The sequence below is a fragment of the Saccopteryx bilineata genome, chromosome 3 (assembly GCF_036850765.1).
Source record: "Saccopteryx bilineata isolate mSacBil1 chromosome 3, mSacBil1_pri_phased_curated, whole genome shotgun sequence".
NCBI classification, from domain to species: domain Eukaryota; kingdom Metazoa; phylum Chordata; class Mammalia; order Chiroptera; family Emballonuridae; genus Saccopteryx; species Saccopteryx bilineata.
The window spans coordinates 9,005,356-9,023,701 of record NC_089492.1 but is presented as its reverse complement, the minus strand read 5'-3'; the positions used below and the strand labels follow the sequence as shown (position 1 = coordinate 9,023,701).

Below are 18,346 nucleotides of genomic sequence, written 5' to 3'. Positions count from 1 at the left end.
TAACCAAAATTTGTAAAGAACTTGTAAATCTCAACACCAGGAAGACAAACAACTCAATCAAAAATGGGAAAAAGAAATAAATAGACACTTCTCCATAGAGGACATACAAATGGCCAAAAGACATATGAAAAAATGCTCAACATCACTAATCATTAGAGAAATGCAAATTAAAACCACAATGAGATATCACCTCACACCAGTCAGAATGGCGCTCACCAACAAACAACACAGAATAAGTGCTAATGAGGATGTGGAGAAAAGGGAACCCTCCTGCACTGCTGGTGAGAATGCAGACTGGTGCAGCCACTGTGGAAAACAGTATGGAGATTTCTCAAAAAATTAAAAATCGAACTGCCTTTTGACCCAGCTCTCTCACTTTTAGGAATATACCCTAAGAACACCATAGAACTGCTCCAAAAGGAGAAATGCACCCCCATGTTTGTGGCAGCATTGTTCACAATAGCGAAGATCTGGAAACAGCCTAAGTGTCTGTCAGTGGACTAGTGGATTAAAAAGCTTTGGTACATATATACTATGGAATACTACTCAGCCATAGAAATGATGACATCAGATCATTTACAATAACATGGATGGACCTTGATAACATTATATGGAGTGAAATAATTAAATCAGAAAAAACTAAGAACTATATGAATCCATACATAAATGGGACATAAAAATGAGACTCAGAGACATGGACAAGTATGTGATGGTAATGGAGGGGGGGCATGGGGAGGGGTCAAGAGAGAGAGGGTGGGAGGGAGGGGAGGGGCACAAAGAAAACCAGATAGAAGGTGATGGAAGACAATTTGACTTTGGATGAGGGGTATGCAATATAATCAAAGGTCAAAATAATCTGGAGATGTTTTCTCTGAACATATGTACCCTGATTTACCAACATCACTGCTTTAAAATTAATAAAAAAAAATATCCAGCGCGGGACAGCAGGGAGAAAGCATGTCAAAAGCTACTGTGCAGAGTGCAAGCTAGTCAGCAGCAACTTTGTGTTTGGACCAACAAGGTGACTGGAATTCGGCTAGCTTTGGTCGTACTTTAGCAATTGTGAGAAACAGAAAGCCATTCACAGATGGGGAGTATGCCAAAACATTCATGACTGATGTTGCCAATGAACTTTTTGGCAACTTTTTGGATAAAGACAAGATAATCAAAGAATAACAGCCATTCCTCTGTCGGCAAGAACTGTTCACGATCATACCATCATTATGGCAAATCAAATTGAGGCAACACAAGTGAAGGACATAAATGCAGCACCATTCTTTTCTCTCACTTTGGATGGGTCAACAGACGTTAGCCATTTATCCTAGTTCAGCGTGATTGCAAGATATGCTGTCAGTGACAGCATGAACTTAAAAATATGAGTGCACTCAGGAAAGTCTTGCTATTTTGCATATGAAAGAGACAACAAGAGGGGAGGATTTATTCAAGTCTTTCACTGAGTTCTCTAAAGAAAATATCTACCAATGGATAAACTTATTTCGGTGTGTACTGATGGTGCTCGGTGCATGGTGGGGAAAAACAGAGGATTCGTAGCACTTCTTTGTGAACATGAAAAGAGACCCATCCCAAATTTTCACTGCATCCTACATCAGGAGGCGCTTTGTGCTCAGATGTGTGGTGAGCAGCTTAGTGAGGTGATGTCACTGGTCATTCAGGTGGTCAACTTTATTGTTACCTGAGCTTTAAATGATCACCAGTCTAAAACACTGCTGGATGAAGTTGGGAATAATTATCCTGGTCTGCTTCTGCACAGTAATGTGCATTGGTTGTCAAGAGGGAAGGTGCTCACCCGTTTCGCGGCTTGTCTGAGAGAAATCTGGACTCTCCTTAAAATGAAAAATGTTGAGCATCCTGAGTTAGCTAACACTGAGTGGCTCCTGAAGTTCTACTATCTCATGGACATGACTGAACATCTGAACCAACTCAATGTGAAAATGCAAGGTGTTAGAAATACAGTCTTATCCCTTCAACAAGCAGTGTTTGCATTTGAAAACAAGCTGGAACTCTTCATTGCCGACATTGAAACAGGTTGTTTACTACACTTTGAAAAACTGGGAGAGTTTGAAGATGCATGCACAGCAAGTGACTCTACTCAACATCTTGATCTCCAGCAGCTAGCGGGCTTCATATCTAATCCCCTGCAGTCATGCAAAGCGCGATTTGGAGAATTTTGTGAGCGCACTCATATTTTTAAGTTCATCACCCATCCACACGAGTGTGCAGTGGACAGCACCGACCTAAGTTACATCCCTGGTGTATCCGTCAGAGATTTTGAGCTACAAGCTGCTGACCTGAAGGCCTCACACATGTGGGTGAATAAGTTCAAGTCACTGGATGAAGATTTGGAAGGACTTGCACAACAGCAAGCAGAGTTGGCGAGCAAACACAAGTGGAGAGAGATGAAAAAACTTTAACCCGCGGACCAGCTGATTGTCAAAACTTGGAACGTGCTTCCTGTCACATACCACACACTGCAGCATGTAAGTATGGCTGTACTGACAATGTTTGGCTCTACGTATGCATGTGAGCAGTCTTTCTCACATCTAAAGAATGTTAAGACCAACCTATGATCACGTTTAATGGATGGAAGTCTCAACGCCTGCATGAAGCTTAACCTCACCATGTATCAACCAGACTACAAAGCCATCAGCAAAACCATGCAGCACCAGAAGTCGCATTAATGGTAAGAAGTACTTTATTCATCATTGGTTAGCAACAGCATAACAATGTTATTTAAAAGAATTCAGAGACTTATTGTACTTTAAAAGTGTTGGTCTTACATAAAATGCACACATTTACTTGTACTTAGTGTTAAACATATTGTATGGCTCTCACGGAATTACATTTTAAAATATGTGGTGTTCATGGCTCTCTCAGCCAGAAAGGTTTTGGCCCCTGGTCTAAGGTTATTCAAATATCCATCACCATGCAGGCGAGGAAGGCAAGGGAGCACGTAAGAAGCTGGAAGTTCTCTCCTGTGTTGTAAAGTAGCGTTCCGCAGGTTTATGTAGAGACACCAAGGCAGGATACAGAAGAGTTTTTAAGAGGAGATTTATTGATTAAGCTGGCTGCATATGACTAACACTGGGTATAACTGACCCAAATCATGCAGTGCCGAATATAGCTCTGAGGCTGGTTATATACCCTTGACCACATACAGTTTGGGGGAAAAGGAGGAGGAGCATGACACAATCATTAGCAAGCTTATAACATTTGTCTAGAGCAGTGATGGGCAATCTTTTGAGCTTGGTGTATCTAAATTCCCCGAAAAACCAAGCATACTTCAGGTGGTGTGTCACTTCAAGAAAAAAACCATAATTTTACAATATTTATAGTTTAAATAACAAAAATGTTTTGGCCTACAGACCTCCGGCACAGAGTGTCTACACTACAGCAAATGTTTTATTCCTGGCTGCTGTACCTGGCTGTGCAGGAGCCGAGGATGAAATGTCCTTCTCGGCATGTGGCCCCATACTTCTCTGCTATGCGGCCGCATGCGGCTGCACGTCATCAAAAATAGCTACACAGTGCTGGCACGCATGTCATAGGTTCCCCATCACGGGTCTAGAGGATCTATAAAATGCACTAAAACTTTCAAGGTAACACAACAGTGATGTCATTTTACATATCAAAGACATTCACAAATCTTTCAGTGTCTCTCTCCCCTCCCTTTGCTAGAGGTATATGTTACTCTCAGGACTCCAGGAAGGGAGGGAGAGTTAAAATCAGTGTAGGGCATGCAAACATTGTCTCCTATTGAAAGGGAAAGAAAGTTTTTCAGATAATCTTTATTCCATAGTTAAACTAAATGACCCAGTCTGTCGGGAGCCGATCCACTAATGCTGGCTAACTAGGTCACAGCAGGAGAAGATCCATAACTGCTGGTTGACGAAGTCACAGCAAAAGAAGATAGAGTCACCGCAGTAAGACCAACAGCTGCGGGTTGACAAAGTCACCGCAAGGAAAGGCACAACGACACTTCCCCCTTTAATCTTTTGAATTAATCTGGCCTTATATTCCCCCCTTTTCTGGGTGTGTGCTATTATTTGTAGCACAGGGATAATAGTACCGTGCTTTCCCTGTAGATTCGTAGTAATTTCTTTGGAAATGAGACAGAAGGTGTAAGTTCCACAGAAAAGCCTGTAAGCCCCTTGAACTGGGCTCATAAACATAAGAGGCTGGCCATGATATCCCTCATAAAGGGTTAAGTTTGTAGGAGAATTTCTTCTTATTAATCATGTTAGAAAGAATGTAGTTAGAACTTAGCTAGTATATGAATATAGTAAATAAATAAAGTTTAACTAGACATTAGAATCTTAGGTAAAGTGTAGTGGAGTGGCCTGTTGCGTGGCCTTGAATAGAAGTGCAGCTGGCTAGTAAAGAATGTTTTGTTAAAAGACTTGTTTTGTCACTGAAGACAGTTGCTGGGATTTTCTCAGTAAAACATTCTCATGAGATTTTTGTATTTTCCAAGAATAAGGAGAGGAATGTGGTGGGATTCATAGCAGCAATAGCAACTAATGCCTTCTGATATTATGTTGCTACTAGCTATCTTACAGGTGCACTCTATGTATCTTTAAGTAAAAATTACTCTTTATACTATGTCAGTTTCTTAATAGCTAGCCTTTTGTAGTCTTGTGAAAAAAGAATTAGGACACTACATGAACTCAAGGCTATTTGCCTGAGCAAGCGGTGGTCCTTTGCTAGTCCTTGATGATTTCGTCTGCTATCTCTTTCTGTGCCCTTGACTCACAACAAGAGTAAAATAGAGTTATTAATTAGTACTAATCTTTTAGAAATTTGTACCAATATTATTATTACTATTGTATAACTGTACTTTGAATAACTTACCACCTGACTTGTAGCTTATAGATATGAATTAACTGTTATCTAGAAATATGTAACTATAGTGAAACTAAAACAATGATGTATTCAAAATACCATGTGATTGTAACTTAGTGTGTGTGCATAAAAAGTAATGTTAGACCAGCCATTGCGGGAGATGCCTGGCAGTAAATGCTAACCAGAGAATAAAGAATTCGGCTCTCTCACTCGATTTCGCCGACGCCGTCTCTTCCTGTGGGACCCCTGATTTCCCCCCCGGGGCTGGACCCCGGCACCAGTCATCCTTGCAAGCCAGAAAGCTTCTGGATTTTTCTCCTTCCATTCTCTAAAGAAAGGACGGGCAAGAAGCCTGACTTTTCCTCTAAAAATTAATATTAATTTTTGCAATTCTTTGGTACCTTTCCACATCTGTATTCTGTCCTAGAGCAGCCATGTGGAGTAAAGAAAGCATCTCTTAGGTCTAGTACTGTCAAGTGAGAAGTTCCTGCTGGAAATTGGGAGAGGGTAGTATATGGGTTGGGAACAAGCGGGTGTAAGGGTTGTACTGTTGTAAAGTACCGTTCCACCAGGTTTATATAGAGACACTAAGTTCAAATGAATTTTTAAGGAGTTTTATTAAAAGGAGATTTATTAATATGCCAACCACATATGACTAACATGGGGCAAAGCTGACCCAAATCGTGCCATCCAGACTATAGCCCTGAGGCAGGTTCCAGGCGTCCCCACAGGCCGGCCACATGTGGCCCCCTGAGGCCATTTATCCGGCCCCCTGCTGCACTTCCGGAAGGGGCACCTCTTTCATTGGTGGTCAGTGAGAGGAGCACTGTATGTGGTAGCCCTCCAACAGTCTGAGGAACAGCGAACTGGCCCCCTGTGTAAGAAGATTGGGGACCCCTATACCTTTGATCACACATAGGTTGGCGGGAAAAGGAGGAGGAGGGGAAGATGACACAATACATTAGCAAGCTTATAACATTTGTCTATAAGATTTATTAAAAAAATTTCTATATATTAAAACTTGTAAGGTAACACAATAGTGAAAAATGTTGTTTTATATATTAAAAGACATTCCCAAATCTTTCAGTGTTCACCTGCTATCCCTCTGTCTAGAGGTGTATATGATACATTAACTATCCTTCTTCAGGATGGGAGGGGAGCCTACATGGCACCCGGGGATAAGCACCCGTGAATGGCCCATTGAAAGAAACAAAGGGAAAGGACAGGCTTTGCTTAATTGCCCCCCCTGCCCCGCCCCCGCCCCCGCCACACCTGCCCAGGCGTTTATTCTTTTCCTCACAGGTATGGGGGAAAGGAGGGAATTCAAGTTTTCTTTCTACTTCTATTCAAAACCTGGCACAAAATCTTTCTATTTACAATATAATGCTGTCGTCTACCCTGAGTTGGTGCAAATTACACACAAGTATAAAAATCATATTTACAAAATCTCTCTGTATGCGTAGCCCAAATTATACAATGCCCTTTAAGCTTCCTAGTAAAAAGGGGGTTTCCTATACAGTATGTCTCTGTAAGCCAGGAAATTTTCACATTTCTCTTCCCTCACTCCCTACAGAAAGAAGAGGACAAGAGACCTGACTTTTTCTCCTAAAATAGTAATATTAACTTTTTAATTCTTTAGTATCTTACCACGTACTGCCTGATTGATGAGAGGAAGGTCCGAAACAAAGGATAGAATCCGTCAGGTTTTCTCACAGGGAGGACTGGGGTACTGAAAGGGGAATTAGTGGGGCGGAGGAGTCCATTAGGAGCAGGTGAGTGATAATGGGTTGAGCCCTTGTTGTGCAGGGGCTGTGATGGGATATTGTTTCTGGGATGGGGACTGATTGGGGTCCTTAACCCTTATCTGAACTGGGACATGGTGACGGGCTACTGAAGGGGTTTCGATGTCACACAAAGGGGTGACCACGGAGCTGGGAAAGGCCGGGAGGGTTCAGGTAAGTGACTCCCAGCTGTTTGTAAGAGGAGTAGGAGGTTGGCTAACCCGGAAGGGTCTGGCATGTCCTCAGGGGCAGTATGGACACTGAGGGTGGCCTGCAGCTCAGACAGGATGTCTCGTCCCAGGAGCAGTGTGGGGAGTGAGGGCAAAACTAAAAAGAAATGGGCAAAGGTCTGGGCCCCTAAAGGGCAGGACAGAGGAGCAGTGGACGGGGCTGGGAGACCTGGCCGTCAGTTCCCACAGCCGAGATCCCCGAGTCCCTAGGGGACCTCTGTGTTCAGGCAAAGCAGAGTGGGTTGCCCTGTGTCAGTGAGAAACCCGCCTACCTGCTACCACCCAGGTTCCCCGAGGCTCCGCAGATGTGATGCTCGTGGGGGCGTCCGTCCTCAGGCACCTGCATCTCAGCGGCCAGGCCTGTCAGCTCCTCCGTCCTCAGGCACCTGCATCTCAGCGGCCAGGCCTCTCAGCTCCTCTGTCCTCAGGCACCTGCATCTCAGCGGCCAGGCCTGTCAGCTCCTCCGTCCTCAGGCACCTGCATCTCAGCGGCCAGGCCTGTCAGCTCCTCCGTCCTCAGGCACCTGCATCTCAGCGGCCAGGCCTGTCAGCTCCTCCGTCCTCAGGCACCTGCATCTCAGCGGCCAGGCCTGTCAGCTCCTCCGTCCTCAGGCACCTGCATCTCAGCGGCCAGGCCTGTCAGCTCCTCCGTCCTCAGGCACCTGCATCTCAGCGGCCAGGCCTGTCAGCTCCTCCGTCCTCAGGCACCTGCATCTCAGCGGCCAGGCCTGTCAGCTCCTCCGTCCTCAGACACCTGCATCTCAGTGGCCAGGCCTGTCAGCTCCTCCGTCCTCAGACACCTGCATCTCAGCGGCCAGGCCTCTCAGCTCCTGTCCTCAGACACCTGCATCTCAGCGGCCAGGCCTGTCAGCTCCTCTGTCCTCAGGCACCTGCATCTCAGCGGCCAGGCCTGTCAGCTCCTCCGTCCTCAGGCACCTGCATCTCAGCGGCCAGGCCTGTCAGCTCCTCCGTCCTCAGGCACCTGCATCTCAGCGGCCAGGCCTGTCAGCTCCTCCGTCCTCAGGCACCTGCATCTCAGCGGCCAGGCCTCTCAGCTCCTCCGTCCTCAGGCACCTGCATCTCAGCGGCCAGGCCTGTCAGCTCCTCCGTCCTCAGGCACCTGCATCTCAGCGGCCAGGCCTGTCAGCTCCTCCGTCCTCAGGCACCTGCATCTCAGCGGCCAGGCCTGTCAGCTCCTCCGTCCTCAGGCACCTGCATCTCAGCGGCCAGGCCTGTCAGCTCCTCCGTCCTCAGGCACCTGCATCTCAGCGGCCAGGCCTCTCAGCTCCTCCGTCCTCAGGCACCTGCATCTCAGCGGCCAGGCCTGTCAGCTCCTCTGTCCTCAGGCACCTGCAGTCTCAGCGGCCAGGCCTCTCAGCTCCTCCGTCCTCAGGCACCTGCATCTCAGCGGCCAGGCCTGTCAGCTCCTCTGTCCTCAGGCACCTGCATCTCAGCGGCCAGGCCTGTCAGCTCCTCTGTCCTCAGGCACCTGCATCTCAGCGGCCAGGCCTCTCAGCTCCTCTGTCCTCAGGCACCTGCATCTCAGCGGCCAGGCCTCTCAGCTCCTCCGTCCTCAGGCACCTGCAGTCTCAGCGGCCAGGCCTCTCAGCTCCTCTGTCCTCAGGCACCTGCATCTCAGCGGCCAGGCCTCTCAGCTCCTCTGTCCTCAGGCACCTGCATCTCAGCGGCCAGGCCTGTCAGCTCCTCCGTCCTCAGGCACCTGCATCTCAGCGGCCAGGCCTGTCAGCTCCTCCGTCCTCAGGCACCTGCATCTCAGCGGCCAGGCCTCTCAGCTCCTCCGTCCTCAGGCACCTGCATCTCAGCGGCCAGGCCTGTCAGCTCCTCTGTCCTCAGGCACCTGCATCTCAGCGGCCAGGCCTGTCAGCTCCTCTGTCCTCAGGCACCTGCATCTCAGCGGCCAGGCCTGTCAGCTCCTCCGTCCTCAGGCACCTGCATCTCAGCGGCCAGGCCTGTCAGCTCCTCTGTCCTCAGACACCTGCATCTCAGCGGCCAGGCCTCTCAGCTCCTCTGTCCTCAGGCACCTGCATCTCAGCGGCCAGGCCTCTCAGCTCCTCTGTCCTCAGGCACCTGCATCTCAGCGGCCAGGCCTGTCAGCTCCTCCGTCCTCAGGCACCTGCATCTCAGCGGCCAGGCCTGTCAGCTCCTCTGTCCTCAGGCACCTGCATCTCAGCGGCCAGGCCTGTCAGCTCCTCTGTCCTCAGGCACCTGCATCTCAGCGGCCAGGCCTGTCAGCTCCTCTGTCCTCAGGCACCTGCATCTCAGCGGCCAGGCCTGTCAGCTCCTCCGTCCTCAGGCACCTGCAGTCTCAGCGGCCAGGCGGTCAGCTCCGGAAGGGAGGGGCCGGCCTGCCTAAGAAGGGATGGGTCTTACCTAGAGAGGTCCCACCACAGTCCCACTGCCAGTGGGGCCCACTGCCGAGGAAGCGAGGCTTCAGGGCTGCCTGGATTAGGGCGCCTGCTGGCCCAGTGACCCTCATGGCTGCACTGGAAACAGGCGCCGGTTGGGTGTTACCGTATTTTGGCCCGAGGTCCGAGGTCCGTTTTGACTGCTTCAGGACTGCTGGCCCTGCGGGCCCTTGATGGCAGCAGCAACACCTGGTGTTCACCTCCCTTCTGTGTCTCTGCCTCCTCGTCTCGGTCATTAAGGACCATAAAGGCCAGATGTCAGAGATCCACTGAGGGGTTTGAGGGCCTCCCTCTAACTCCTGTCATTTGCACCGGATGTTGGGCACTACTGAGAAATGAAACGCACGTGAAGGACTAGTTGCCTTCTGCACTAGAGGGTCTAGGGTGGTATATCTCGGAAGGGCCTCCGTGAGGCGAGAGGGAGAGAGCGGGATTTTCAGTGGGGTGCTGGCTGGAGGGGGGTGTCTGGTTGTGGGGGGGGGTCGGGCATCAGGAGGTTGAGGGGCGGATGGAGCAGGAGGAGGAGGCGGGCTGGGGGTCTGTGGTTGGCAGGATCGAAGGAAGAAACACAGGAAGGGTCCCCCGGAGCAGGGAGATCCTTCCGTTTTAAGTGGAGAAGAGAGATTTGAGAGGGAGAGCAAGAATCACAGAGCGTGGGGTGTGACCTGAGTGCAAGAAAGGCCTCAACTCAGGGGGACTCAGGCCACTTTCCGTTTCGCCAGCAAAAATTAAGGTCAGTCCGGACGTTAAACTCAAAGTGCCGTATTAAGGCCACTTGGACAAATCGTCCAGTTCATATTGAGGCCAAGCGGTGTTGCAGTAGAAAATAGGGCGCTTTGGCCTGAGATCCAGGACTAAACCCAGGGTCCGGAGGTGTCTTAGGAGGCAGCCCAGAGGCGTTGTCTTGGGGATGGCTGCTGCGAGTTCCCCATGCTGTGGGGGGTGAGCGTCTAGCGTCTACAAGGAGGGAACGGACTGTCCTGGACGGTGGATGAGCGTTCGGGCGAGGCAGGCGTCCCCGCTGTCTCAGGCCCACTGGGAATGGAGGCTGGCCTCTTTCCAGGAGTCCCGGTACCGCAGTCCAGCCGAGGCAAATGCCTGGCAGACGCCTGGAACCCCTCCTGACCAATGTTGGATTTTTGAAACCATCCTGGATGGAGGAATGAGAGATGCAGGAGAGGTTGGAAAGTCCCTGCTTATAGAGCCGCTAGAATCACTCACCCGAATGTGATTGTTGTCCGGTGTGGACATGGCAAGGTGAAACGTGAGGGAGGTGGTACTAGTCCCACAACCCCACGGGCAAGGGAGGCAGGTTCCGGGGGTAAGCCTGAGATGAGCTGCCACTGCTCGCTGCTCCCCCAGATGCAAACCTCACCCTTCTGGAGTCAGGGTCAGAGCCCCGACTAGTCTGGCCACACCTCCCAGGTTTCAGCACCAGAATGACAGGCAGAGTCCGCCGCCCAAACCAAAAACAGGAGGCTGGTGTGCTCCGAAAAGAAAGTTTATTTAAATACGCCTGGTTGCAGGCGGGCTGAGACCAGCAAAGGGTGTCAGCGCCAAGGAGGGATGGGGCAGGGGTTATATGGATTCGTCAAAGGGTCATGGGCAAAGGCAGCTGCATCTTCTGTCTGTGGTGGGAGTGGCACCACAGTTCCTCGAAATTGTCTGCACCCTAATCCAGTCATAATTATCAGCATCCAGCTACAGGGGAGGTCTGAGCCGGATTACTGAGAAGGCAGGTCCTTCTTACTCCTCAGGCCTGCACTGTTCTTAAGAAATGTGGTGGCTGAGTAGCCTTCTTTTATTTTTTATTTATTTATTTTTGTGACAGAGACAGAGAGAATGACAGATAGGGACAGACAGACAAGAAGGCAGAGAGATGAGAAGCATCAATTCTTCATTATGGCATCTTAGTTGTTCATTGATTGCTTTCTCATATGTGCCTTGATGAGGGGTGTGGCTACAGCAGAGTGAGTGACTTCTTGCTCAAGTCAGTGACCTTGGGCTCAAGCCAGCGACCTTGGGCTCAAGCCAGTGACCGTTGGGCTCAAGCCAGTGACCACAGGGTTATGTCTATGATCCTACACTCAAGCCAGCAACCCCACGCTCAAGCTGGTGAGCCTGCACTCAAGCCAGTGCTCAGCCGGCTCAGCTGGCAACTTCGGGGTTTCAAACCTGAGTCCTCCACATCCTAGTCCAACACTCTATCCACTGCATCAACGCCTAGTCAGGCTGAGCAGCCATTTTATCTATCAGATATTACCCTGCGTTGGGCTGATAAAATATATTATGCTCACTTTGTTAAAGATGGCGCTGCCCACGTGGAAGTCCATTACCCAGGTGATAATATTAGTTGCCCTTCTTGCTTGGGATGAGCATGATTATATTAATGTGTGTTGGGGACGGGCTGTGGGCAGGCAGGATCCTTGTAGCCTGGGGCTTGGTTTTAGGACTAAGCCTTTCCCACCCTTTTTGATGTGGGGTGGTGCACCCTCATGAGAAATCCCATTATGCCTCAGATAAGTGATTTTATATCAGAGACTTACTTGTATATATATTGGATTAAAAGGTTTGGATTTCTACACTATAAAATGGGGGCAGGCCGGGAGCTTGCTCTCTCTTGGTTCCTGAGATTAGCATTAGAGAGCAGAGTAGGAAAAGGTCACATGGAGGAGGCCAGGAGAAGCAGCCAAGATCTTGGAGTGCTGAGGGAGAAGCCAGTTTGTGCAAAGTTTGTGCAGAGAGAAGGAAGGAGATGGGAAACAGAGGTGAATAAGGCTGGAGAGTTAGAAACTTTGATTCTAGGAAACTTGAATAAGTCAGTAGCTTTGTGAGAATTGAATGAGTGGGTTTTGGAGCCCAGTGTGTGTTTTTACTTGCCCGCCAGGTGCAAGCTAGGATTAAAGATGATGGCCCACCAGTTCTTGGCTCCATTGTTTCATTACCGTCTGTCTGAATCTAATGCAAACCTGCATGGGCCAGGTGGCTGTGATGGTGGCCCTGGCTATAGGCTTTACATTTGGCGTAGTCTGTGGCAGGATTTGATACAGATCAGTATGGAACCACCACCACCTTGGAGCAGTGAAGTAGAGCAGTGGTCCCCAACCTTTTTTGGGCCACGGACCAGTTTAATGTCAGAAAATATTTTCACAGACCGGCCTTTAGGGTGGGATGGATAAATGTATCACGTGACTGAGACAAGCATCAAGAGTGAGTCTTAGACAGATGTAACAGAGGGAATTGGGTCACTTTTAAAAAATAAAACATTGTTCAGACTTAAATATAAATAAAACGGAAATAATGTAAGTTATTTATTATTTCTCGGCGGACCAGTACCAAATGGGCCACGGACTGGTACCGGTCCACAGCCTGGGGGTTGGGGACCATTGGAGTAGAGGACTGGCTACTGTTATGGTTCCCCATGGCTGTACTTTTGGGGACCATAGCCTGGCTGACTTTTACAGCCATGCATGAGGAAACTGAGAGCTCTGTGGAAGAGGCTGCCCGGGACCTGCAAACCGAGCAGTGGAAGGAGCTGGAGCTGTAGCACTCGCCGGGTAAAACAGACACTGGAGACGCTTGGAGAGTTTAAGACAAATCTTTATGGCCAAAAGAATTAGAGTGCAAAACAAAATAAAAAACCTGCGCAGGGGTGGACTCGAGTGGTAGTAACAAGAGCCACACCTAGCGCCTACAGTCTAGGGGTTTTTATAGCGTAGCAAGCAAGCAGTTCATACAGAAGCAAATTTGGCATTTAGCAATTGGCTCCCCCAAATTAAATTCTAGTCACGTGCCTTAGTAACCAGTCATACAGTTGAAAGCCCCAGCTGGAAATATCCCTATCTATCCCCTAGGATGTGGTTACATTTACTGTCTTAGGAGTTCTTGTGACTTCCTTATCTCAAGGACTCCTTAGCTCCTAACCATCCTGGGAGTCTAACGACTTCTCTATCTCAAGGACTCTTCAGCTCCTAGCCATCCTGGGAGTCTGGGCTCACCTGTTTACTGGACTAGTTCCTTTGAAGTTATTTCTAAAGCCTATTAATATATTTTATAGCTTTTATTCGAATGTCACAGGAGCAAATGTGGGAGAAAGAGATGCCGACCCTGGAGCTGGAGCAAGCACCGGAGAATGAGACTGACCAGGTTTGTGAGATTCGCTTGGAAATGGAGCAGCTGCTGGAGGAGGATTCACAGATTTGTGAGTTGGAAATTGCCCGGGATGTTGTGGAGAGCCAGCAGTGGCAGGAGGCCGGGGCTGAGGCCGGACCTGGAGCTGCAAGGCCTATGGAGCAGACAGTGGCAGCGGCCCAGGGCTCATGTCCGACAGCAGGAGCTGATGTTTTCAGTTCCTCTTTGGAGGATGAGGATAATCGGGCTGGAGTTGCAATCCGCAGTCTCCAAAAGATGAGAGCCCAGCAGCAAGGAGTTTATACTACGCCCCTGGTAGTTTTGCAATTTTGGGACATAGGGGTGAATGCCATCATGCTCTCCAGAGCAGAGATGGAAATGCTGACTGCCATTGCCATGTGCTCCTCTTTGGGACAGTGTAAGACCTGCCGAGATGGCAGGGATGAGGGGGGTGGACTGATTCCCACCATGTGCGTGGACTGATTCCTGGACTATGACCAAAGTGAGCACTGGCTCCTCTGCTGGATGGACTTACAGATAATGGACAATGTGAAATACCCTGATGGGGATGGGGGGGCGGCTTTGCTGGAAGCATTCCCCTGTCCCGGGAAGCTTTTCCTATGGCTAGAAAGAAGGCCGAGGACATTTTGCACTTTTGGCAAAGTGCTCAGAGACTGGAAGTGTATCTTTGTAATTGCTGAAATTGTATGATTTGTCACATTGTTGTAATTTGTGTAATGTGCCTAATTTCCTTGCACAGGGATGCTAGCGGTGTAAATTATGGGCAATAAAGTGAGCATAGCGGTGGATTGTTGGGCATATAAAATATATTATGCTCACTTTGTTAAAGATGGTGCTGCCCACGTAGAAGCCTGTCACCCAGGTGATAATATTAGTTGTCCTTCTTGCTTGGGATTGGAATGATTACATTAATGTGTGTTGGGGACAGGCTGTGGGCAGGCAGGATCCTTGTAGCCTGGGGCTTGGTTTTAGGACTAAGCCTTTCCCACCCTTTTTGATGTGGGGTGGTGCACTCTCATGAGAAATCCCATTATGCCTCAGATAAGTGACTTTGTATCAGAGACTTACTTGTTTGTATATTTGATTAAAAGGTTTGGATTTCTACACTATAAAATGGGGGCAGACCAGGAGCTTGCTCTCTCTTGGTTCCTGAGATTAGCATTAGAGAGGAAAGCAGGGAAAGGCCATATGGAGGAGGGCAAGAAAAGCAGCCAAGATGTTGGAGTGCTGAGGGAGAAGCCAGTTTGTGCAGAGTTTGGGCAGAGAGAAGGAAGGAGATGGGAAACAGAGGTGAATAAGGCTGGTGAGCTAGAACCTTTGATTCTAGGAAACTTGAATAAGTCAGTAGCTTTGTGAGCACTGAATGAGTGGGTTTTGGAGCCCAGAGTGTGTTTTTACTTGCCCACAGGGTGCAAGCTAGGATTAAAGATAATAGCCCACCAGTTCTTGGCTCCGTTGTTTCTTTACCAACTGTCCGAATCCAGTGCGAACCTGCATGGGCCAGGCAGCTGTGATAGTGGCCGTGGATACTGGCTTTACACCCTGCTTATGGACAGACATTCAGAACTCTACATTGCCTGTGCCTCTGTCAGCTCAGGCAAACCAATTTATCACAGATTCTGTAATAATCACGGTAGAAGCGGTGGGCATTTTACCAGTGAGCACTTTTCTGAAACCCTGGAAATAGCTCAAGTTCCCCAGTATTCAGATCTTCCCTCCCAGAGTTCTTTAAGGGAGTCATTTAATACAATCAATGTTGTGTTTAAAAGGAAGATTCTAAAAGATATAAAAAGAAGCCAGTGTTGACCCATGTGCCCACAGACTTATTTCTCCCAGCCTAATCCAAGGAGGAAGCCAAAGGGGAAGAAAAGAGGAGATGGGGGAAGATAGGCAGGAGAGAGGAGACTGCCTTTCACCACCAGGCTTCCTGCTGTGACAGTGCTGCCACCTCGTGGCACAAACTGGAAATGCATGAGAATATACCACTTATGGTCATTCAATAGAAGAACCAGAAAGAAATGATTCTATATACATTACAGTAGAGTTTAGATAGCTAGATAGCTAGATACATAGATATAGATAGATATAGATAGATGATAGATAGATAGATAGATAGATAGATAGATAGATAGATAGATAGATAGACATGATACATAGATGATAGATAGGTAAAAAGATAAATTAGATACTTATATTCCCAAGGTGTTCTTGGGATCTATTTAAACCAAAATTAAATATACCCACTTTTTAACTAGTGCCCTTTGAGTAGTACGAATGTTCACGTACGTCCTTGTGCCTCCTGACCATCCAGAGTATGATCATAACAAAAATTTTCATTTTAAAAATGTGTAAGGCAACATTAAAAAAAGGCAAGTGTATATTATTCTTGTTTCCATAAATTGGTTATCAACCATGATTTTAAGTTAATAAAACAGTAACTGGGACTAATTTCAGTTTTTGAAAAAAAAAACTAACTCCCAGGGTCAGCGAGCATGAAAAACACTCACTACTCAAAGGGTCAAAACATACCACGGAGGGCCTGGACAATGAGAGAGACTGCTTCAGTGTTCTCCCTACGTCCATGCGTGCCTCCTCCCATCCTTCCCCCACCCAGCAGCCACTCTCCTGCCCTTTGTGACAACATGGGAAAACTTTGAAGGCCTTCAGGCAAGTGAATTAAGTCAAACAGACAAACACAAAGTCTGTATATCACTTATATAAGAAATATTTTAAACACCACAGTCTCATAAAAATACAGAGAACAGCTTGGAGTTGTTAACAAAAGACAGGACCAGGACTGACGCCAGCCTCACAGGACAAACTCCCAGTCCTGCCCACCAGGGGGCGCTGAGGCCTCAGTCAGATGCTGCAGAATGCAGAGGGCCCCATACAGGGCGCACAGGGGCTCCTTGGCTTCCGGCTCCCAGGCTAACGTGGGGCTGTTCAGCTCCATCTTCAGGCCACACTCGGCCAGCAGGCCATAGGTGATGGACAAACTCTCCCCCTGGAGCGGGGCCAGGAGCTCGGGGTTGAGGGTGAAGGGGACGCTCCCAGAGCATAGGAAGTTGGGCTCCAGGATGCTCCGCACCTTGAAGAAACAGTGTCACATGTGACAGGTCAGTCTCTGAGGTCAGGAAGAGAGAACCTTCGGTCCCAAGAGCCAGGGGTCATGCAGGGACACTACAGGGGCAGGAGCTTCAGAGTTATGTCCTTGTCCTGCATTGTGATCAGTGTGACCACAGACACATATGGGAAATCCTTGAGCACTGGTCCCTCAATACTAGGTAGTGACACTAACATTTACCCTGCAGAACACAGTGTGCTTGGAATTGTGTATGTTTACTCTCGTGTGTGTAACATGCATACGTGTACACCTATGTCTATACTCACAGGTATACTTAGATATTATATATCTGTGAGGAGAGCATACAATTTGCAAATGGTAAGCATGTGAGTATAACACACATACGTTGACCTCCCCAAACAGTAATCCCATAGGGTTATTTTAGAACAGGGAGAGGGGGCTCTCTTAAGGGGTCACCATGAAAACTGAGACCTGCCCCAAAGTAGACACGTGCCCACTGGCCGGCTCTAGAGGGAGACACAGCCCCGATTTCCCAGGGCCACATGGGGTCTCGGCTCCCTCCATGCAGAAACCCCAGTCCTCCCGCTTCTCTCAGAATCACTCTTCCCTCTGGTTCCCTCCCGTCTTCCCGGGACACTGCCCCGGGGAATCTCACCAGGTCCCGCTGCTGGGAGAGGATCTTCTTCTCCATTGAACAGGCCAGCAGACCGAGTTGGATGTCACTCAGCACTGAGGACAGGGGGACATTTGAAGAAAGAGTCAGATGACCCTCTCCCTACATGAACTGAGAGACCTTTAAGAGGCAAACTTCAAGGCACAGAAATAAAACGCGCTAGACTTGAAGGTCCAATTCCTGCCCTGGAAAGTCCTCTTGCTCCTGGGATGGTGCCCAGGACACCACAAAGCACGGGCAGAGGGTGGGTCCTGGGCCACAGCCTGGGTGCATCACCCCAATGGTACGCAGGAGAAAGCGGGGAGGTCTCCCCAGACCTCAAGTCTGTGTCACATGGCATGTTTGTCCCCTGAGCCCTCCTGATCTGGGACAGGAATGTGCTGTGAGGGTAAAAGGTCACGATGTTTGAAGGGTTTACGCGAGGTGGCATCTAATGCCACCCTTTCGGGGGTTCTGGGGGACCAACCATATGACTCCCCCATTCTTCCTCCAAATCATACTCACCCATTATGGCTTTAAGCAGGTAAAGGATGAAGTCCTTTGGCTTGCCCCAGGGATAGTCTGAATTCTTTTGAAGTTCATTTAGGATGATGCCACCAGGGCCACTCAAATGACCCAAGGGTTTCTGTTCAAGCTATGGGAGACAGGTATTATTAATGATGACAATAATAACATCTTGTAATTCTGTGTATATAAGTCATTAATCAAGGAGTAAGGGGCAATGGCTCCATGCACGCCCAGGGGATACAGATCACCCTCAGTCTGTAGGGCGGCACTCCCCACCCTGGTCATGGGACATAGGGACATAGTTCCCGATCTCAGACATCCGTCATCCCCTAAGGTTACCCCCATCCTCTCTTCCCCATACATCCCGGCAACCAGATCTCCACAACTCCCCCTGTTTATAACTTTGATCAGCCTCAGGTGGCAGTGGGTCCCCTCACCATGCCCATGAGGTCCTGAAGAGCCTTTCGGTCCCCAAGCATGGCCTGGATGTTGGAGAACACAGCGCCCTTAGTGCATTTTGAGAGCTGAGTCTCTTCTATTTTCCTGGAAATCTCCTCTTGTAGATGCTTGCAATCTGCTCTCGGGCATTAATGCCAACCAGAAAGCAGAGACAATCCTCAGATTAGAACACT

General features: G+C 48.8%; 1 protein-coding gene across 3 annotated transcripts in view; it reads right to left on the bottom strand.

Annotated features, from left to right (window-relative positions):
- LOC136329466 (gasdermin-C-like) overlaps positions 1 to 18,346 on the bottom strand; it is a 123,425-nt gene that overhangs the window by 75,330 nt on the left and 29,749 nt on the right. For 2 of the 3 annotated variants that reach the window (XM_066265665.1, XM_066265667.1), the window contains 4 exons: positions 18,152 to 18,288; positions 17,712 to 17,841; positions 17,190 to 17,263; positions 16,158 to 16,537 (listed from right to left, as the gene is read on the bottom strand). The exons of the other annotated variant lie outside the window; for it this stretch is intronic. In XM_066265665.1, the coding sequence (XP_066121762.1) occupies positions 16,259 to 16,537; positions 17,190 to 17,263; positions 17,712 to 17,841; positions 18,152 to 18,288 (620 nt within the window). In that variant the 3' untranslated portion in view covers positions 16,158 to 16,258. Of the gene's footprint in view, positions 1 to 16,157; positions 16,538 to 17,189; positions 17,264 to 17,711; positions 17,842 to 18,151; positions 18,289 to 18,346 lie in introns of those variants that run through there. 3 annotated transcript variants of the gene reach the window in all.